Source organism: Mustela nigripes, chromosome 4 (genome assembly GCF_022355385.1).
Source record: "Mustela nigripes isolate SB6536 chromosome 4, MUSNIG.SB6536, whole genome shotgun sequence".
Taxonomy (NCBI): domain Eukaryota; kingdom Metazoa; phylum Chordata; class Mammalia; order Carnivora; family Mustelidae; genus Mustela; species Mustela nigripes.
Genome location: NC_081560.1, coordinates 4658162 through 4682077, shown reverse-complemented (window position 1 = coordinate 4682077; position 23916 = coordinate 4658162). Strand labels below are relative to the sequence as shown.

At 37.9% G+C, this 23916-nt stretch overlaps 1 protein-coding gene across 16 annotated transcripts in view; it reads right to left on the bottom strand.

Moving 5' to 3' along the window:
- The window catches only part of KMT2C (lysine methyltransferase 2C), a 193685-nt gene extending 189222 nt beyond the window's left edge, over window positions 1-4463 (bottom strand). For all 16 annotated transcript variants that reach the window (XM_059396046.1, XM_059396051.1, XM_059396050.1 and 13 more), the window contains exon 1: window positions 4381-4463. In XM_059396046.1, the coding sequence (XP_059252029.1) occupies window positions 4381-4426 (46 nt within the window). In that variant the 5' untranslated portion in view covers window positions 4427-4463. The remainder of the gene's footprint in view (window positions 1-4380) is intronic.
- Window positions 4464-23916: the final 19453 nt, after the last annotated feature.

Here is a 23916-nt window from a genome sequence, read left to right as displayed (position 1 = left end):
CTGAAGTTGTTATCAATTTTAACAAACATGCCACGCCACGCTGCGGGGGATGTTGACAAGGGGGGAAGTTATGCACACGTAAGGGCAGGAGGCACAGGTATTTCCTCAATTTTGCTGTGAACCTAAAACTCCTCTAAACACTCAAGTCCATTAAAAAAACCTTTGCTAGAGGTAACGGAAGCTATTAATGTGAACCAGTGTTTATAAGCACATGAGTACACTCTCACATCTATACAATAACTAATATGTCACTTAAATAGACTAACGTTAATTCTCAATAAAAACAACAGAACACGCATCCCCGGACCCTGGTTTTCCATCTCTAACACGCTTCTCCACTAAAGTCCTTAGAGAATAGTCAACGTCATATCCTGGGGTAGAGAAAATTAAAGATGGGCCTGAAAAATACTGTTGCCAAAGAGCAATGAGCTTTGAAACATTCTGAGATAATAGTAAAAAGAACTTAAGAAGCCAGCTGAAGAGAGACCAAACTGCCACAACAGTCAAAAGAAATTTTTAATTATAATTAACTAAATCCTAATTAACCAATTATAATTAACTAAAACAAGTTTGCAAAGCCCTGATTACATAATGATTCTCAAAGAAAAGTGGAGTTTCTCTTAACTTGCATTTCATTTGAGTTGATTTCATTTATATAGAAAAAAAACAGACTAGTAACAGCCACCACCTCCTAAAAAACCATAGAATTTTCTTACCATAAAAACTTAAGGGGCGCCTGGGTGGCTCAGTGGGTTAAGCCACTGCCTTCAGCTCAGGTCATGATCTCAGGGTCCTGGGATCGAGCCCCTCGACGGGCTCTCTGCTCAGCGGGGAGTCTGCGTCCCCCTCTCTCTCTGCCTGCCTCTCTGCCTACTTGTGATCTCTCTCTCTCTCTCTGTCAAATAAATAAATAAAACCTTTAAAAAAAAAAAAAACTTAACAAACTACACTGACCTCTACCTCTGAAACTAATACTACATTGTATATCAATTAAGTGAATTTAAATTAAAAAAAAAAAACTGATCTGTGAAATTTCTTGTGATTTTCCCAGTGGCCACTTACAGGATACTCACTCCCACCACTTAGTCCCCGACACACACACACACACACGCCCCCTATACTCATTACAATAAACATTCTTACATTACTATAAATCATTAAACAAATGTATCAACACATAATATTTACAGATATAGAAGACCTTCCAACAAACCTTAGCCTTGAGACGTGTACATTAAAACCTCGCAGCCAACTCAATGTGCTTCTAAACTGACTAGAAACATATGGAACTCTTCTTCTCTTTGCCTGGGTTTACTTGTAGCTTAATAGATTTTTTTTTAAGTTTTATTTATTGAAGTAATCTCTACACCCAGTGTGCACTTGAACGCACAGCCCCGAAACCAGGAGTCTCGCGCTCCTGTGACAGAGCCCGCCGAGCGTCCCCGCAGCTTAGGAGTCTTAACAACTATTCTCTGTTCTTTTCTGGACTATTCTCCTTGTCCTACATGTTCACCAAAACAAATGGACAAAGAGCAAAGACTAACTCAGGTGATTTTATTTAATTTTAGTATAAAAGGCCAGAATAAGAAAAAAATCCTGCTCCTGTTAAAGCCTTTCAGTAAACTTTATTTGCCTTGATACCTCGTAAGAGAGAGTATGAGAAGAGTCTCCATTTGTGGGGATTAGTACTCATAACATAAGGAAAAATTAAGTGTCAGAACTCTAGTTTTGTGGTGATGTTCCAAGAATAGCAGTAGCTTAGAAAATACAGAAAAGAAACTATAAGAATGTAATACTTCCTCAGTTAGTGAACTGAAGCCTACTATATGTCTGGAATTATTCTAGATGCTGGGAATAAATCCAAAGTCAAAGCAAATCCCTAACCTCATGAAGCCTGCAGTCAATCCCTGCAAGTCAAATCCCTAACCTCATGAAGCCTGCAGTCTCGTGTGGAAGGCATACAATAAACAAATATGTGAAACAATGTCATATCTGCTTAAGTACTAGGAAAAAAGGAGGGGCTCCCGGAAAACTCAGTTATTAAGCATCTGCCTTTGGCTCAGGTCATGATCCCAGGGTCCTGGGATCAAGCCTCGCATTCGGGCTCCCTGGTCAGTGGGAAGCCTGCTTCTTCCTCTCCCGCTCCCCCTGCTTGTGTTCCCTCTCTCGCTGTGCTGTTTCTCCCTGTCAAATAAATCAGTAAAATCCTAGAAAGAAAGAAAATACTTAATGCTCAAATACTAATGGAAATCATTCACTGAGACAGGAAACACATGATGTAAGAAACCCACGAAACCTGAAGGCGCAAAGTCCCTAAGAGATGAAGAGGTAAAATCAAGGACACGAGCAAAGAGCTGCCCTTTGATAACCACAGACTTTTCATCCCATTTCAACAGCAGAAAAGGTAAAATCTATGGGAGGAGCTGCAAGCAGGATGGTGGGTGAATGTAGAATTTCTCTGCTAACTACTTCTGGTTTTTTCCTTCTTTCACTGAACTAAATAAGTAAGATCATCAATAACCAAAAAATGAAAAACAGGAGGAGGTGTGGAAAATTTGAACAGAGAAGAGAAGGTGCCAAAAGAGCCATCAGTGATAATGGGAGAGAAAATGTCTACATGAAAGTAGAATGAGTGTAGAGTAGCAATCATACCCACTTGATATTTGAGGTCATAAATTTAAAATGAAACCAGTCAGCAAGGTGATGATTTTCCCCAGCCATTATCAGCTGCTACACTGCCGAATTTGGTTTTCTATTAAAAACAAAACACTGGGACGATGGTCAAAAAGGTAAAGGTAAGTAAGAGGGACTCCCTCAGTGGGTGACAGACTCTGAACTAGCAGAGGAAGGCAACATCCCCGTCACTGAAACCACTGGATTGGAGGACTCACTGTGGTTCAAGAATTATTATGGCGCTAATACTAGGAGGAAATGAGCTGGAAAAAGAAGTAGTAGTCAGAGTGCAGGAGAGATGATGCGAGATTCTGGATGTGAAACCGCAACTGTCAGAGCAAATGAGACAAAGACACAAGCTGATCACGTGCGACCAGAAGACGAGCAGGCCGAAGGGGACTGCTGAGGTAGTCCGGAGAATCGCAGTGCTGAGGAATCAAGGAGCCAAGAGCCCTGGGTCCTGAATAGTTACTAACATCACAATGGGGGCCTCAGAAGAAAACAGAAAGGCAGGTGCTAAATCTTCAGAGCAAGAGGGAACATGCCCAGGAAGACTGTTGATATGTGCAGAGAAAGGGTCTGGGGTACAGTCAGCAGCACTGGTTTAAAGCAACGTGTAAGTATCGTTATACTGGAAAATGTACTTAAAACTTAAAACTTAAACAAACAAACAAACAAATACCTTAAAAAAAAGAAGAAGAAGAAGAAGATCTCTGCCCTAGAAAAAGTTAACAGAAAAAATTTAAGGAAAAGAAATGAAGAAAAATAACTAGTGGGGAATTGACATAATTCAAGTTGATAACAATGCGGTAACAAATTCGTGGCAAAACAGCAAAAGGTAGACTTCTGCAGTCCAACCTTCAGTCACCGCTCCACCTACGAGACCCTGCTGCAGAGAGGGATGAGAACTAGAGAACACCTGAAGGTCTTCCAAGAATTAGTCACCTAGCGGCAACACAATGACAACCAGAGTATTTTATGAATAACTGTATTTCAAGATACAGCAATTTCTAATTCTTCTCTGAAACCTGTAGGATATTCTGTAAGCACCAAGAAGAGGACAATCAACTTCAGAGAAAAAGCCTCTCACTTATGTCTAAACTCTACCCGACAACTGTTAAAAAAACACTGCCCGTGAGAGACCCATCGCACACAGATATTGTTTGAATACAATATGAAACCTTGTCCCTTTGACAACTTAAATCACTAATTTAATAAATGTTGGGAAATTAGTTTGGGCAACCTCCTCTTTCTTTTGCCCATACATAATACACATTAGCTTATTAAAGGCACCTAAATGTCCCACAGACCAGAATGCACTTAGTCTGGTTTAACGCAGCATTTCACAATATTTTTCTTTACTGGAACGAACATATTTTTCCCCTCACACACATACTAACATAATCAGCTTCCAACAAATGCTAGATGGTTCATAAGCAGGAATATACTATAAGTTATCATACTAACAGCCTGGAATTACTATGTATTCCAATTTTAATTTTGCTTTAATAAAACATTCCCCTACAGATATTAAATACTTTCCACTAAATCAGGGCTGTAAGGAAAAGAGAAAACTAAATTTCTTCACTGTGTCATAGCGTATCAGACTATTTCAGCAGATGGAGATTTTAGAACTCAGCATATAGCCAAACGCTCGTTGTGCAAATTATGATGTGCATTTTTTAAAAAAGTCTGTGAAGTTGATACCTGCTTCCACAGTATTTTCCGTTTCTGTCGTCTCCAGCCCATCCATGCTGTCCTCATCTTCCACGGCAGTTTTTCCTCTACTTCGAGGCCTACGGAGAAGCAAAGACAGAGCTCAATGTAATTTTAAGGATTACAATTATATTTAACATAAAGAAGTTGAAGGTATACAGAATAAAATTAGGCAATTTTTACTATATGTTACCATACCAAATAGTAAATATCACATTTTACATTTATTTTTCCCTCAAACTCAGCCCACCCTTATACATAAATGTGAAGACAGGCCCAGATTAATGTATTTTGTCGTCATAACTTAAGTATTCTTTGTATTAGGCTTTGCCCCTCTTTTGAGCTGACCTTGAGATGACCCTCTGTCTACAGTAGTGGTTTTTAACCACTTAATGGGTTATCTGTAAAATTCACACATCAGGCTATACCCTCTTTATCTAGTGACACCGAGGAAAGGATGCCCAGACAAGTGTATTTCTAAGACTCTTCCATACACTGAAGCAATGCATATCTTTGCAAACCACTCAAAAAAATTTTTTGTAAATATTTAATATAATCTAATCACACATCTTACAAATATAATGCAATTATATAAAACTCACTTCAGTAAAGTAAGAATCATGGTAAAGTGATCTTCTTTGACCCAATGCAATTTAAAAAACAAAACAAAAACACTAATGCCGTCAGATTTTGAGAAATTTCAGAAATTAAGGATAGAATTGAGTTAAACAAAAAAAAATTTTTTGAGGGGCTCCTGGTAGCTCATTCAGTTGAGCATCTGCCTTTGGCTTGGGTCATGATCCCAGGGTCCTGGAATCCAGCCCCCCACCGGGCTCCCTGCTCCGCAAAGAGTCTGCTTCTCCCTCTCTCTCTGCTATTCCCCCTGCTTGTGCTTTCTCTCTCTGTGTCAAATAAATAAAATCTTTAAAAAACTTTTTGAACACATAAAATAAGAAAAAACAGGAAATCACATATTTTAAAAATTTACAAATTGGCAGTAGTACTCAGATACTTTCAGACCTTTAAATTATTTCATTATGTAAAAAGACACAAACTCGGTGTTAAGTTGAAAAACAAAGGGCAGGGGCACCTAGGTGGCTCAGTGTGGTTAAAGCCTCTGCCTTCGGCTCAGGTCATGATCTCAGGGTCCTGGGATGAGCCCCACATCCAGTTCTCTGCTCAGCAGGGAGCCTGCTTCCCCCCCTCTCTCTGCCTGCCTCTCTGCCTACTTGTGGTCTCTGTCAAATAAATAAATAAAAATTTAAAAAAAAAAAAAAAAAGAAAGAAAAACACAGGGCAGGGGTGGCCTGTGTTTTTCTGGGTGGCTCAATGGGTTAAGCCTCTGCCTTTGGCTCAGGTCATGACCTCAGGGTCCTGGGATCGAGCCCCTGCATTGGGCTCTCTGCTCAGCGGGGAGCCTGCTTCCCACCCCTCTCTCTGATTCCTTCTCTGCCTGCTTGTGATCTCTGTCAAATAAATAAATAAAATCTTTTAAAAAAAAGAAAAAGGAAAACACAGGGCAGAAAATAATAAAGGGTTAATATGAAAAACATAAAAGGCTTTTTTTAAACAACAGAAAATCTAATTTAAGTCTTTCTTTTAAATATTAATCAAGGGCGCCTGGGTGGCTCAGTGGTTAAGCCGCTGCCTTTGGCTCGGGTCATGTGCTCTCAGGGCCCTGGGATCGAGTCCCGCATCGGGCTCTCTGCTCAGCAGGGAGCCTGCTTCCTCCTCTCTCTCTCTCTGCCTGCCTCTCTGCCTACTTGTGATTTCTCTCTGTCAAATAAATAAATAAAATCTTTAAAAAAAAAAAAATAAAATAAAATAAATAAATAAATATTAATCAAAACCAGAAAAGGAGATGTAACAGAAGAATTTTCTGAAGCTGAAGCAGTCTAAGTAGTTTTATATATGAACCACTGTAAACTGTCAGAAAGTCACCCCTACCCCCAAAGAACTTCAAAACACCTGAACCAAAATCCTAACAAATATGTCTAAAACTATAGCTGAAAAAAATCTATGTTAAAAAAAAAACTACGTAAAATACTAGTAAATAGCATCAACATACAAGTATAATTTAATATTAGAAATTAGTCAATATAACACAGTAGGATCAAAGAGCCAAAATAGCATTGCTTCAAACTTCATGAGCAAAAGGGAAAGAGACGTAATTCAGTAAGAAACTACATGGACTGACTGGGGCTAAAGGATCCCTAGGCTGACTGTATTTCTCAGGGAAAAAGGGACAGGATAATTACCTTTAGGATTTATTAAGTAGTTATGTTTGAATTGAAAAGAAAACTTTAGAGCAAGCAAAGGAGAAAGAAAGTATGGGATGAGGGAAGTCTGACCAATCCAATAGCGGTCAAAAAGGAAAATAAAAAATACGTGATATATAGAAAATAAAATAAAAAGATTAAAAATATGAGTTATCACAGTAAATATAAGTGGCTTAAAGTTGGCTGTCATTAATGATAAAAAGATTAATTTACCATGAAAACTCAACAGAACTACTCGCATTGTATAAAGCAAACATTTACAGAACGAGGAATTCAGAGTCACAATCATGAGAAATTTTCACATCTCACTCTCAGAAACTGAGATGACACACAGTTAGAAACATTTTAAACAATTACTTGGACGACACATGTAACAAGCATCATTACAACTCGATCAATCCTCCTGTGTCTGGCTCTGCTAAAACACAGGATACAAGGTTAAACAAAATCTCTGCTTTCACTAAACTGCATTCTAGTGAGAAGAAATACCTGTTACTCCTGTAAACAAAACACACATAAAGAAAATACAAATTAAAAAAATGAAGGATGGACCGCCATTTTAAACAAGATACTTAAAAAATAAACTTCAGGGGCGCCTGGGTGGCTCAGTAGGCTAAGCTGCTGCCTTCGGCTCGGGTCATGATCTCAGGGTTCTGGGACAGGGTCCTGGGATCGAGTCCCACATCGGGCTCTCTGCTCAGCAGGGAGCCTGCTTCCTCTTCTCTCTCTCTCTGCCTGTGTCTCTGCCTACTTGTGATCTCTGTCAAATAAATAAATAAAATCTTTAAAAATAATAATAAATAAATAAACTTCATAAAAATAAAATTTTATTTTATTTTTAAGTAAGGAGACGTTTCAGTAGATCTGAAGTAAAAGAGAAAAGAAACCATGCAAACAGGAGGGAAAGGAGCACTACAGCTGAAGGAACGGCGAATGCAAAGTTACAAGTATATGAGTGTTGGAAAAACAATGTTCTGGTGTTGAAAAATATACTGTGGTTGGAACAGAGTGAGTGAGAGGGGCAGTAAAGAGATAACGAGGCCAAAGAAAGTTTTTTTAAAAAGGGATCAATTGGGTTTTTTTCTTTTTTCTTTTTTTTTTTTAGAAACCTATAGACCAATATAAGGACGATGTACAGAGAGACTGGAAATTCTTGAAATACTCCTAACATGACTGCTACAGTGAAACAGAGAAAAAGAAATTAATTCAAGAGATATTATGGAGCTAGAATTTACCTTTAATCTTTTATGATTCTTCATGATTAAGAACACTCGCTGCTAAAGGAAGGGAAACGTATGACTTAGCTGGCTTTGTCATTTAATCTTCCAAGCCAGTGTCTGTGGCTCTGTTTTAGGTTTTGTTTTGTTTTTTTTCTCCAATATCCTCACCCTTGCTAAGTTATGGGTTTTTGGCAGTTTTGGCTTTATTTCAAACTCATTTAAAGGCAGGGGGAGTAAAGAGTGTGTACATATGTATCAGTCGTCTGTATTCCTCAAGAAGAAATTTTTAATTTTTACTTTGCTTCTTTTACTTATTCTTCTTCTTAATTCCTGGTTTTGGCACCAATAAAGCATGCTTTTACACTCAACAACCCATCAGAATTCTTTTCCTTCTGCTCAATGGACCAACCAATATCATGCCATTTTTAAGTTTCCCGTATTTCACTCACGTCTTTTTAATGCAGCTCACTGGTTTCTGGTATGTGATTGTTCTGACTAATCAAATGGTAAATTTATTTTTTTCTGGATGCAAAAAGATAATGGTCATACTTTGTCAAACCTACATCAGTAGAAATAGATGTACACATTTTACATTTTCATATTGCATTCAGATGTTCCCAGTTTGGGTTTTTAATAGAACTTTGAAGTCTCATTACAAATGGCAACCTAAAAATTATTTATTTCAATCTTTCTTTGGCTTTTCTTCCTTCTAATTTTTTTCTTTTGTATCTTTTAACCCTTCATTTTAATTTTGATTCCTTCTACTGAAAGCAAATTTGAAGTAAAGTAACACCATCAACAATTTGAGAAAATCTTCCATCAAAAATCCAATGTTCCATATTAATATTATAAATTAAAACTAATTTGAGTTCCTAAAACAGAGTAAACTTCCATTTAAAGCCACATGGGACTACAGAGGAGGTTCAAATTACCTTCCACACATAAACAACTAGAAAACCAGATAAAATGTAAGAAACAACCATTATTAGACATTAAACAAAAGGCAAGGACAGGACTGTAATCCCCAGGCAAAAGGAAAAAAACAAGGTGAACCATACCATCACAAAGGCTTTCTGCATGGAGTTAATTTGCAAACTGTAGCACAGAGAGGGGAACTCTGGCAACTGTACTGAAATGAAGACACAGAAATCATCAGTTCAGGAGGCTGGAAACTGTGGGAGAGCATACATAAGGAGAGGGAGTTGTACAGAGACACAGATCCAGACATCCGCATAAGGGTACCCTTAAGGTTTTATCTGTATACTAATCTGTGTAAATGTGGTAGAAAACCCCAAAAGGCTAAACAAGAACAAGTTCCAAGGAAAGAACTATTACAGCACAGCTGCAATACAAACAAGTCCCAAAGTTCCCAGAGCCAGGAATCAGCCACGTTCCCTCTAACCAGAGTGCCAAGACCTCACTGACTATATTATCACATTCAGTAGAGACTAAAATAGAACATGACTTTAAAAGTAAGCTAAATGAAGCCTATAACTTATCTTCTAGACCATCTCTAAAAGAGTTCACAAATAAGCCTCAAAAGAACAAAAATTTCCCGCAACTAACTTACCAGGCAAACATACACACACACACACACACACACACACACACACAGCATTTGTTAAAGTAATACAACAAAATCTAGCTCACAACAAAAAAATCACAAAGTATGGCATCCAATGAAAATTTACAAACTATAAAGAAAATGAGGAAAATGTAAGTAATAACCAGGAAAAAAAAAATCAAGGAATAAAACCAGAAAACAACAGAGATGATAGAAGGGACAAGCATGGACATTAAATTGGCTATTATCAACATGTCTCATATGTTTAAGAATGTAATGAAAAATGAATGAGAGAGAGAAATGAAAGATAGTAAAAAATGTTAAACATGAAACTCAAAGGTAACAAAAAAAAGAAAACAAAACTTTTACTTTGACTGATTAACATCTGACAGAAACAGCAAAAGAAAAGATGACTGACATTAAAGATCTAGCAAACAATGTCTACCCAACATAAAAGACAAAGTGAAAAAAGACAAACACAGCTACAGAACCCTGTGGACAAATGCAACCAATCTAACATGTGAAACTGGAGTTGGAGGGAAGCAAACAAACAAACTATATATATATATAAATATATATTTTTTTAAATGAAATACTAGCTGCAAATCTTTCAAACTATGTAATTACAAACCTACAGATCCAAGCAGCACAACAAAACCTCACTCACATACACACATGAGTAACTTTATAGTCAACTTGCTGAAAGAGTAATGAAAGAACCTCAAAAGCGGCCAAAAGTAAGATGTATTACTTACAGAGTAAGAAAAATAAAGAGTGACTGCAAACTTCTCATGTGAAACTATGTATGCCAGAAGACAGTGAAATAACATAATTGAAGTGCTTGGAGAAAAAATTAAAGGGAAAAAACCCATAAACCTTAAATTAAACATGCAGCACAAAGCATCCTTCAGAAACAAAGTAATGAAAAAGATTTTTCAAATTGTTCAACGAACCTTCATTATAAGACATGTTAAGGAAATTCTTTGGACAAAAGGAAAATTACAATTAATAAAAGCCTGGATCGAGATATCTGTATGCAAAGGAATAAAAACTGGTGGTAATGGCTAAGTATGTAACAAATATAAAAGACCTTTTTCTCATTTTTAATCTCCTTAAAAGTTAACTCACTGTTTAAAGCAAAAACTGTCATTTATTCCAGGGTACATAATAGATAGATAGATAGATAAATAGATAGATAATGTATATCTATAGATAGATAGATAGATAGATAGATGGATGGATGGATGAATGAACGAACTGTATGGCAACAGGTGGTGCCTGGGTGACTGCTAAGTGACTGCCTTCAGCTCAGGTCATGATCCCAGATACCTGGGACTAAGCTCCACATCAGCTCCTTGCTCAGCAAAGAATCTACTCTTTCCCTCTCCCCGTGCTTGTGCTCACTCGATCTCTCTATCTCTCTCAAGTAAGTAAATAAAAAAATCTTTTAAATAAATAAAATAAATAAAAATTAAACTGTATGGCAACAATAGTTCAAAACAAAGGAGGGTAAAAATGAAAGTATACTGGTATACAGTTTTTACAGTACATTTGCAGCAATAAAATGTAAAACTCAGGTGAGTTAAAAATGTATCACATAAAACCGAGAGCAACTCCTCTATGAAAACACACCCATGCACAGCTTGTTAGTCAAATACAGATAGGACAGAATGCTAAAAAAAAAATTCCATTAACCCAAAAACAGGAGGGCAAGAATAAAAGAGAATGAAAAAAAAGAAGAAATAAAATACAAAACAAGTAGATTTAAATGCATTCACATCAACAATTTTGTTAAGTGTCAATAAGCTTAACAGTACGATTAAAAAGCAGAAATTATAAAATCTTGTTAAAATGTCGATACTACCCAAAGCAATTTCAGATTTAATGCTATCCCTATCAAAATACCAATAGCGTTTTTCACAGAACTGGAACAATTCTAAATTTTATATGGAACCAAAAAGACTTCAACAGCCAGAGCAATCTTGAAAAAGAAAAACAAAACTGGAGGTATCACAATTCCAGATTTCATGTTATATTGTAAGACAGTAGTAATTAAAACAGTATGATACTGGCATAAAAACACACATAGATCAATGGAACAGAACAGAAAACCAAGAAATAAACCCACAATTATATCGTCAATCTATGACAAAAGAGGCAAGAAGATACAATGGGAAAAAGACAGTCTCTTCAACAAATGTGTTGGGAAAAATTTTTGTACATCTACAGGCAAAAGAATGAAACTGGACCACTTTCTTTCAGGATACACAAAAATAGAGTCAAAATGATCTAAAGACCTAAACATGAGATCTGAAACCATAAAAATCCTTGAAGATAGCACAGTCAGTAATTTCTCTGATATCACCCATAGCAACATTTTTCTAGACATGTCTCCTGAAGCAAAGGAAATAAAAGCAAAAATAAACTATTGGAACTACATCAAAACAAAAACCTCTGCCCAGTGAAGTCAACAATCAACAAAGCTAAAAGGCAATGTACTGAATGTACAAATGACATATCAGATAAAATATATAAAGAACTTAAAAAGTCAAGATGTCCAAAAAGCAAATAATCCAATTTTTAAAATGGGCAGAAGACACTAACAGACATTTCTCTGAAGACATCCAGGTGGTCAAGAGATGCATGAAAAGATGCTCGACATCACTCATCAGAGGGAAAAGCTAATCAAAACTACAATGAGAGAAAAAAAAAAACAAAAAAACTACAATGAGATTATCACCTCACATTTGTCAGATGGCTAAAATTAAAAAATGAAGAAACAACAGGTGTTGGCCAGGATATGGAGACCAAAGAACACTCATGCACTGTTGGTGGGAATGCAAACTGGTACAGCCACTGTGGAAAACAGTACAAAGTTTCCACAAAAGTTAGAAATAGAACTACCCTGTAATTCAGTAATCACACTACGGGGTATTTACCCCAAAAATATAAAAACACTAATTCAAAGGGATGTATGTACCCCTAAGCTTATAGTAGCATTATTTACAATAGCCAAACTATGAAAGCAGCCTGAGTGTCCACTGATAGATGAATGGATAAAGAATATGAAGTATACATTTGCAATAGACTATTATTCAGCCATAAAATGGAATGAATCTTTTATTAAGATTTTATTTATTTATTTGACAGAGAGAGAGAGAGAGAGAAAGAGATCACAAGTAGGCACAGAGGCAGGCAGAGAGAGAGGGGAAATTTGGCTCCCTGCTGAGCAGAGAGCTCGATGTGGGGCTCGATCCCAGGACCCTGAGATCATGACCTGAGCTGAAGGCAGAGGCTTAACCCACTGAGCCATCCAGGTGCCCCAAAATGGAATGAAATCTTGGCATCTGCAAAACACAGATAAAGCTGGAGAGTATAATGCCTAAGCAAAATAAGGTAGTCAAAGACAAATCCCATATGATCTCACTCAAATGTGGACTTTAAGAAACAAAAAAAAGTGAACAAAGGAAAAAAAAACAAACCAAGAAACAGACTCTTTTTTTTTTTTTTTTAGATTTTATTCATTTATTTGACAGACAGAGATCACAAGTAGGCAGAGAGGCAGGCAGAGAGAGAGGAGGAGGAAGCTCTCTGCCCCACTGAGCAGAGAGCCCGATGTGGGGCTTGATCCCAGGACCCTGGGATCACGACCTGAGCCGAAAGCAGAGGCTTTAACCCACTGAGCCACCCGGATGCCCCTAGAAACAGACTCTTAATTATAGAGAGCAAACTGAGGGTTATCAGAGGGAAGGCAGATAGAGGGGGATGGTCAAAATAGGTGATAAGAATAAAAGACCATACTTACCATGATGTAAAAAAAAATAAATTAAAAAGCAGAAATTATCAGTTTAAATTTAAAAAGCAAGACCCGGGACGCCTGGGTGGCTCAGTTGGTTAAGCAGCTGCCTTCGGCTCAGGTCATGATCCCAGCGTCCTGGGATCAAGTCCCACATCGGGCTCCTTGCTCTGCAGGGAGCCTGCTTCTCCCTCTGACTCTGCCTTCCACTCTGTCTGCCTGTGCTCGCTCTCACTCTCTCTCTCTTACAAATAAATAAATAAAATCTTTAAAAAAAAAAAAATAAATAAAAAATAAAAAGCAAGACCCAATTATATGCAATCTATAAGACACACACTTAGAGGGATACTTACAGGATAAAAAAACAAAGAGACAGAAAAATATAATGTGACAATACTGATCAAAAGAAAGCTATGGTGACTATATTATTAAACAAAGCACACTTCAAAGAAGGAGTATTATAAGAACTAGAGACAGATGTTACATAATGATAAAAATGTCAATTCAACAGAGACAATAATCCTAACCATGTATGCACCCAATGCTTCAAAATATTGATAATTGAAAATGGAAATATTTAAATCCACAATTACATCTCTACACCACAATACTGCTCAATAACTGGCATAAGTAGACAAAAAATTCAATAAAGATACAGAATACTTAAGTAAGACTACTCATCAACCAAGTGGACCTAAACTGGCTATTACAGAACACCCTACCTATTAACAACTGAATACCTACTCTTTTCAAGCATACTGTCCCCAGAATAATCCAAATTGTAGCCCTTTACACAAAGTTCAACAAACCAAAGTTCATCATACCAAACATGTCCTCTGGCCCTAAAGGAACTAAACTAGAAACAAGCAATATCTTCAAACATCTGGTAAACACAATCAAAATTCTAAATAACCCACTAGTCAAGAAAGAAATGAAGGAAATTGGAAATTGGAAAACAGCTTGAACTAAATGAAAATGAATATACAGCATTCACAAATGCTGTATATTCATTTTCTAAATTTGTAAGATTCAGGTAGCACTGAATAAACGGAAATTTACAGTTTTAAATAGTTATATATCAGGAAAGAAGAAAGATCTCAACTATAATAGTAACATAAGCCTCCACTTTAAGAAACTAGAAAACAGGGGCCCCTGGGTAGCTTAGTCAATTAAGTACTGGCCTTCAGCTTAGGTCATGATCTCAGGGTCCTGAGATTGAGACACACATGGGGCTGCCTGCTAGGCCCTCTCTCTGTCAAAAAAAATAAATAAAATCTTAAAAAAAAAAAATAAAGAAATTAGAAAATAAAAATAAAATCAAAACAATAAAGAAAAATAATAAAAAGCCAAAATCAGTGACATAAAAACACAATAATGGAGAATTTTTAAAAATCAATGGAATCACCTCCCCAAAAATCAATGAAACTCTAACATGGTTCTTTGAAAAAAATTAATAACATAGATGATTTGCCAATAAAAATGATGAAGAGAGAAAAATTCATGAACTACCATCAGAAAAATTGAAAGAGGGATTATCACTAGAAAGTCAATACCCACTAGAAAGAGAATGAGAAAATATAAATAATTTTAACTCAGTAAATCCAATGGTCACAATCCTTGGAAAGCACAAATTACCAAAGACTCAAGACTAGAAATGGAAAATTTGAATAACCCAGTGTCTATTTTTAAAATTGAATTTGTAGGTATAAACCTTCCCACAAAGAAAATTCCAAACCCAGTTGTCTTTATTGACAGATTCTATCAAATGTTTGAGAAATAATACTAATGCTATACTATCTCCAGGAAATAATGAAGGAAGGAACACTTCCCAACTCTTTCTATGATGCTGGCATTACAATGACAGCAAAATCAAACATCATATAGAACCAATATCTGTCAAAAAGACCTATTGTATAGAAGAAAAAAGAGAACACTCCACCATCAATTTTTTACATATATTAACACCTGCCATACCAAATCAAAATAAAAATAATGTAAGAAAACTAAATTATAGCCTGTTTTTTTGCTTTAAAAACACATATAAAATGGCAAAAGATTACCAAGGGGTTCCCATTCTAGATAAGATGGAGGAATACATGCCAAACTTTAACTGCCACTGAATGCAACTATAAAACATGAATATAGGGCAATCCTCTTGGGTCCCCTCCCTCCTCGGGAGCTTTGTACTATCGCTTTGCTATGACTCAATAAACCTTGCTCTGCTGCTCACCACACACACACACACACACACAATGCATGCCACACTATTTGAGTTTCCTTAAAAATACAGAACAGCATGATGATCAGGAACAGACACCAGAATTCAAAGAACTTCCAAAGTATCACTGAGTTTACTATTTTACCTCTTCAGTATCCCCTGGCCTGAGCCCAGCACAGTCTAACAGCCAGGAGATGCAGAAATACAGCGTGACTGAGCTAACCCACAACATGCTCACAGTGGACCTGAACCTAGCAAGTATTAACAAAAACTTCCAGAGCTGAGCTAACAGACCTCTGGCCAGGCTGCAGACTGACCACTGGTACTCCAAACACAGCAGAGACAAGAACTGCACTGCAAAAGTTCTGAAAACGAAACTGTACTTAGCACAGCCCACAAACGGCTGGTTGAGACCTATAGCCTTGCATACCCAGGCCAAGTGCCTGCTAAATCAGAAATACCAACATTCTCCATAAGGTGTCTTTAAACCCCAACGTCTTGTGACCAAAGATTCGAACTGTTCAGAAAACAATCCAAAATTACTTGATACACAAATGTCAAATCACATAAAAATGCAGGGAATAAAGGCCACTGATAAAATGACAAAGAGGTTGGAATTTTCTGATGACCACTTCAAGGCAGCTGTTATTAACTGTTCAAATGAGTAATTTTGAAAACTCTTAAGGCAAAATTTAAAATAGACATCTGCAAAGAAACAGAAGATATAAAGAAAAACCAACTGGAAATTTTAAAAATAAAAATTATTAAAAAAAAATAAAATAAAATAAAAATTACAAAAATCTAAACAAACAATAAACTATTATTAGAAACAAACAATAGGGGCGCCTGGGTGGCTCAGTGGGTTAAGCCGCTGCCTTCGGCTCAGGTCATGATCTCAGGGTCCTGGGATCGAGCCCCGCGTCAGACTCTCTGCTCAGCGGGGATCCTGCTTCCTCCTCTCTCTCTGCCTGCCTCTCTGCCTACTTGTGATCTCTCTCTGTCAAATAAATAAATAAAATCTTTAAAAAAAAAAATTTTTAAAAAAAGAAACAAACAAACAATAAACGGCAGGCCTAAACTGAAACAGTAATTACAGTAAATGTAAGTGGACTAACCATTCCAATTAAAATACAGAGATTATCAGAATCGATTAACAAAACATGACCCAACTACATTCCACCTAATGAAACTCAATTCGAGCGCCCAGGTGGCTCTGTGGGTTAAAGCCTCTGCCTTCAGCTCAGGTCATAATGTCAGGGTCTGGGATCGAGCCCCGCATTGGGCTCTCTGCTCAGCAGGGAGCCTGCTTCTCCCTCTCTCTCTGCATACTTGTGATCACTCTCTGTGTCAAATAAATAAATAAGATCTATAAAAAAATTTTTTTTAATAAAAAAAGAAAAAGAAACTCAATTCAAATGTAATGACATATTTAAGCAAACAGATATCCATGCAACTCTAATCCAAATTAAGCATGAGTGGCTATCCTAATATCATACAAAGCAGACTTCAAAACAAAACAGAAAAATTAACAGATGCATCAACTATACTCAAATAAAGAAAAAAAATTTAAGGTACCAGGGATAAAGAGGAACATTACATATTAATAAAAGGATCAAGGGGCACCTGGGTGGCTCAGTGGGTTAAGTGTCTACCTTCGGCACAGGTCATGATCTCAGGGTCCTGGGGTCGAGCCCCGCATCCAGCTCTCCACTTAGCAGGAAATTTGCTTCTCCCTCTACCGGCGTCCCTCCTCCCTCACTCACACTCTCTCTCAAATAAAAAGCTTTAAAAAAATTTTTTTCAAAGGGTCAACTCACCAACAACACATAATTCTCAAAGTGTAAGCACACAACAACAGAACTCCAAAACACAAGAACCAAACCAAAATCAAAACAACCAGGGCACCAGGCTGACCTGAGTTGGTAGAGCATGTGACTCTTCATCTTGGGGTGGTGAATTCTAGCCCCATGTTGGGGGCAGAGTTTACTTAAAAAACAAAACAACAACAATACACACACCACTACATTATTCTCTCGGAATCTTCTTAACTGTCCTACTGAAGTAGGCACTACTGTTCCTATTTTACAGATACGCACATTCAAATTCAGAAAGGTTCAAGAAGTTTGATCAAAGTCACTTAAGCAGCTGAAGCTAAACAGCAGTGAGGGAGACACGCCGGAGAGATCCACGAACAACTCCTGCTGAGGTCCACAAAACTACTGGTTCCTCCAAAACCTAATTAAAACAATCTGTTGGAAGTGCTACCTAGGGCCAGTGCCCATTATTTACTACCTAAGCCATAGGTTTAATGCAGAACTCCACTACTCAGGTCCTCACACTCAAATGGGGAAGGAAAAGATCTTACAAGCTCGGAGGCCACCTCTCCTCTAAGTGTTTTAGGATTTCACTGCACTGGCCTGGAACACACCTTACTCATATACTCTCAAAAAAGTTAAAAGTAGGGACCTAAACGGATAATTGTACAGCCATATTCACAGCAGTATTATTCCTTCTAGAACCTCACGCCAATAATTCTTCAACACAGGATCTGCCAGTTCATCTCCCCTACCAGCCTCTCACAGCCCAACAAAGAGGCAGCTGTAATACAGCTGGAACCATCATGGACGCTGGAGCCTGACTGCCCGGGGTTAAAAAAGCTAACTATCAACTATGTGATTCCGTGCAAGCCGCTGAAACTCGGTGCCTCAGGTTCCACATCTTTTAAATGGTAATAGTAGCACTACCCCACAGAATTATTCCAAGGATTAAATGTAAAGCCTTTACAGGGGGGATGGGTGAAATAGGTGAAGGGAATTAAGAGTTTGTGTACAAACTTCCAGTTATAAAATAAAATTTAAAATATAAATATAAAATAAATATATGCATACAATATAAAATAAAATATAAAGTTATAACTTCCAGTTATAAAATAAATAATTTCTGTGAAATGAAAAAGTACAGCACAGAAAATACAGACAATGACATTGTAATAACATTGCACGGTGATGGTAACTATATTTATCATGGTGATCACTGTGTAATACGTAGAACTGTTGAATCACTACATTGTGCACCTAAAACTAACATAACGTTATATGTCATATATGTCATTATATGTTATATATAACGATATACATCATATATGTCATTACATGAAGCTGTACTTCCGTTACAAAAAGAAATTTGTTTATGCAAAGTATTTACAATGCCAGTTACCTGGTAGGCACTGACTGTTAGCTATCAGCATTGTGACCCTCTCCATATATAACCTCCTTCCCCATCTTGGATCCCATGTTGGGAATTATAATCACCCTGTTCCATATATCCTCAGTCATTTCTGCCTTCATTTTTTTCAGTTCTATTTATTTGCCTGGCAAAAGTCGGTCCTGACCAAATCAAACCCTCCTCTTACTTTAGCCCTGAATTCAAGCTAAGGAACAAAAACACAACTGGGCTTCTACTTTAGCTTCGTGGTTCTAACCCCACACCTCAAGCAGCCACTCACTCCACCAGCAGTCTTTCCACTCTGGTCAGTTCACTATTACCTTCCAGAATTGTTCCACACCCTTCTGTCTTCAAACATTTAAGATTCTCCGTTCTTCACCCTTCAGTTGATAGAACTTCAATGGCAAAACAGAGGTAGTCAGAAAAGTTTCCATACCCTCCTCTTAGGAAATCCTCCAATTGTCCCGAATTCTTTTCCCATATATCCTACCTTCTCTCCTCGTAAACACACTAGCTATGTTCCCAGCTAACAGCAATCCTTTGACGTGTGTTCTGGATCACACACTCACTCCTGTTCGTGAACTTTCCATTAGAGCTATTCTCTTCTCCTGCTTTATCAGTTTTCCCTACTCTGAAAATCAGTCCCATCGGCTTATAAGGTTACTGCAGTAACAATGATCTTGCAAGAAAATAAAATCCTCTCTGCAGTCCACATCCTCTCCTAGCTACTGTTCCATTTCTCTGCACCATCCTTACCGCAAAAGTCCTTGGAAAAGTTCTGAACCCCATTCTCCACATCAGCTCCACGTCTCTCCGGCTGAGTGTCCTTCCCCACATCCCGCTGACACATCTACCATCAGCATCACTAATGAACAGGGTGACCATGCAACCGGGTCTGCCTGGACAGTCCCACTTTAGGCCTGTCATCTGGCATAATGACTGTGTTCCTGTCATATTCAAAGGTTTCTTGGTTTGGTCAATTACTCTACCAAGGACTGACAGCTTGCCAGTTCCAATAGGCAATTCTCAACCTGCCAAGTGCTCTTGATACAAGGGATCATTTTCTCCTTGGCATCTTGGACAAAACACTCCCCTGATTCTTCTACCACACTGGCTGCCCCACCTCACATTCTTCTCTGGTTCTTAAAACCAGGAAAAATGGGCGCCTGGGTAGCTCAGTGGGTTAAGCTGCTGCCTTTGGCTCAGGTCATGATCTCAGGGTCCTGGGATTGAGGCCTGCATCGGGCTCTCTGCTCAGCGGGGAGCCTGCTTCCCTCTCTCCCTCTCTGCCTGCCTCTCCATCTACTTGTGATTTCTCTCTGTCAAATAAATAAATAAAATCTTTAAAAAAAAAAAAACAAAAACAGGAAAAAATAGAGTGTCCAGGGCTCAGTCACTTGACCTCTTCTCTATATATAATAGACTCATTCCCTTGGTAATTTCACCCAGTCCCTTCACATATATGCTGACGATCCTCAAACTTCTTGGTCCCCTACCTCTCCAGTGAATTACAGCTCATATTTAACTGTCTACTCCACATCTCCACTTGGAGTCAAACAATCATCTCAGTTAATATGTAAAACAAACAAACAAACAAACAAAGAAAAAACAAAAAAAACCCCACAAATTTCACATCACACTGTACCTCTGAAATTTGCTCTTTTTCCAATGTTTCCCATCTCAAACTGGTGCCAACTCAAAGAGCGGCACCAATCACCCAAGTAGCTCAGTTCTATACCTTCAGATTCCTTTCTCACATCCCATATATCTTATCAGCAAATTCTGTCAGCGCTACCTTCAAGATCTACTCCAAATATAGAACTTCCCACCATTACACTGCTAACAGCCTAAAGTCATCATCATTTTTTCATTACTGTTTAATTGGGAGTTATACAATTAACCTTTACTGAGCATTTAGTATGTAAGAGGCACCGTTCTATTACCATCTTTATTCTACACAGCAATCATAGGAAGCTCAGAGAAGATAAGGAATATGCCCAAATTTAACAGGCCTCGCTCCATAACCAACATTCTTAGCCATCGGCTAGATTGCAATGAATGGCCTCCCGGTTTTCTCAGTGGCCCAGAGGCTCCCCCAGACAATTCTGAATGATCTTTTTAAGCCTTAAATCAGGTCACTCTCTTCCTCGCAACCCCCCAATGGTTTCTCATCACACCTAGAATACAACCCAAAGTCTTTATGTCCTACGAAGGCTTACGTGATGTGCTCGTCCTTCTTACCTCACAGGCGAACTCTGTCCTCCATAAACTGGAATCCTGCTATGCTGGCAACCTGGCACTTCGTGAGCACACCTAGTGTGGTCCACGTCGGGGCCTTCCGCGTGTCCCTCTACACTCTAACCCTAACCCTAACCAGATACTCACGTATTACTCTTCCTTCAGTTAGGTTTCCGCTGAAATGTCACAGCCTCAGAGAGGACTTTTCTTACTAGCCTCAGAGAGGACTTTTCTTACCACAAAATAAGGCCCGTCACTCACCATCCATTTCCCTGCTTCATTCTTGTTCATGCCCAACATTAATTATATTTGTCACTTTATTAGTCTGAGTCTTAAACTAGAATGTAATCTCCATGAGGGCTCAAACTCTGCCCTTTTCACTACTGGACGCCCAACACCTAACAGCACTACACATAACACAGGCATTGAATGCATGTTTTGTTGAATGAATATAATGATTTTATTACTCTACTAACTAGAACTGAAATGATTACTTCACCCTTCTGAAGATGAGCAAGTTTGACTTCTGCTTCCTGTTGAACAGAAAGTTTCATATGGAGTCAAACTTTAAAAGAAAGCTACGTAACATAATACTGAATGTTGTGTCATTAAGATATATTTTTAAAAAAGAGGTTTTAATAACACTCAGGAATAAACAAAACTGTCATTGTTGGCAGATAACATCACCGGCATCTACTTCAAAAATACAAGTTACAAACAAAAAGCAGCCTGAGACCTATAAAATACAGAGAACAAACTGATGGTTGCCAGAGGGTAGGCAGATGAAGAGCTGGGCCAAATGGGTACAGGTGAGAGGGAAACACAGCCTCCAGTTATGGGATGAGTAAGTCATGGGAATAAAAAGCATAACATAAGGAATCCAGCCAATGATACAATAATAGCAATGTAACCACACAAACATTAGCCAGACTTGTGGTGAATGTAGCATGATGCCTAAACATATCAAATCACTAAGTTGCACACCTGACACTAATGGAGCAGCAGTGTGTGTCAACTGTACCCACAAGATAAAGAGAGAGAGAAAGATACGGGTGCCTGGGAGTTAGACTCTTGGTTTCAGCTCTGGTCGAGATCTGAGCTGAGACTGAGCCCCAAGTCAACCCCGCACTCAGCGGGGAGTCTGATTGAGGATTCCCTCTCCCTCTCCCTTTTCCCTCCCCATGCTTTCTCTTTCTCTGAAATAAACAAACCTTTAAAAGAGAGACAGAGAAAGAGAAAAGTTAATTAACTGAGAAGCCGCTGAGTTCTGTAAGACTGTCAGATCAACATACAGCATGCAGTAACCTTCCTACACCTCATGCTGAATAGCAACGATAATCAATTCAAATGCAAACTGACCTGAAAAAACATACAATATTTAAGTTCCTAAGAATAATTTTAATAAGAAATAGTATGACTTTACGCAAGTACATAAAGAAAGAATCAAACAAATTGACAGACAACCCGAACTGAAGAAGAGACAAAGAATACAAACCAACAATTCGGAGACAAAATGAACGGACCTGTAAGACACGACGCTATTCAATCTGTGGCTAAGTAATCGGGGAGATCAAACAATGAAACGGAAAATGAAAAATACTGGTAACATTCAGGAATAGTAGAAATACAGGAGAGGCAAAGACTCACACATGACAGCCAGCAAAGATGTAAATGAAGAGCATTTACACTGGAAGGCGATTAATAGTAACTAGTAAAATTTTTAAAAATGCCCATCATTTAAATTTCATATCTAGAAATCCATATTGCCTCGTACATATCGAGATAACAACACAGATACATGTAAGGATGTTCACTACATAAAACAACAACAAACAACATAAAAACTGGTCTAAGGGTACAAAGTGTTCTCTCCATTCAATGGTTTTCCATCTCTAGTCATCAAAACAATGAGACATGGGGCTCCAAGGTGACTCAGCCATTAAGCCTCTGGCTTAGGTCCTGATTCCAGGGTCCCAGGATCAGTCCCAGGATCTGTCCCAGGATCAAGCCCCACATTCGCCTCTCTGCTCAGTGGGAAGTCTGCTTCTCCCTCACCCCCTCCCCCTACTTGTGTCCCCTCTCTCTCTGTCTCTCTGTCAAATAAATAAATAACATCTTAAAAAAAAAAAAACAATGAAACAGATCTATTTGTACTCATTTAGAAAGATCTCTATGACACAGTCTCATGAGAAAAAGTACATTACAGAATAATGAAATTCCAGGAGTGTTTTATAAGGGTACAAAATGCATAAACATGTATATGTTTATGTGTGTACATTTGTATATGTGTATGCACATACAAATACACAGCAAAATATCTAGAATGTGCACCCTATACGATTTCCTCTTGAGGTACTGAGGAAAACGGGGGTCCAAGAAGGGCCTTTCATTTTTTACTCCTCATGAGCTTTTTATTTTTTTTAAAGATACACATATCTTTATATCTACACATTATAAACACACACACACGAAATCAAGTCAAAGCATTACCACTTGATGGTCAAAGTATAATTTGATCTTTATGCCACCTAAAATATTACACTTATTGGATATTAAATAATTTCTCATAAAAATATAATAAATACAGCAATATTTTTAAAAGAGAAAAAAGAAATTCTCAATAGAAAAAAGAAAGAAGGGGCGTCTGGGTGGCTCAGTGAGTTAAAGCCTCTGCCTTCAGCTCAGGTCATGATCTCAGGGTCCTGGGATCGAGTCCCGCATCGGGCTCTCTGCTCAGCAGGGAGCCTGCTTCCCTTCCTCTCTCTCCGCCTGCCTCTCTGCCTGCTTGTGATCTGTCTGTCAAATAAATAAGTAAAATCTTTAAAAAAAAAATGAAAGAAAGAAAGAAAAAGAAAAAGAAAAACAAAGAATAGGACCAGCAACTGAAAACGAGAATGAAATGGTCTTTATTTTGTTCTATTTTGCTTTTTAAAGATTTTATTTACTTATTTATTTGACAGACACAGACATAGTGAGACAGGGAACAC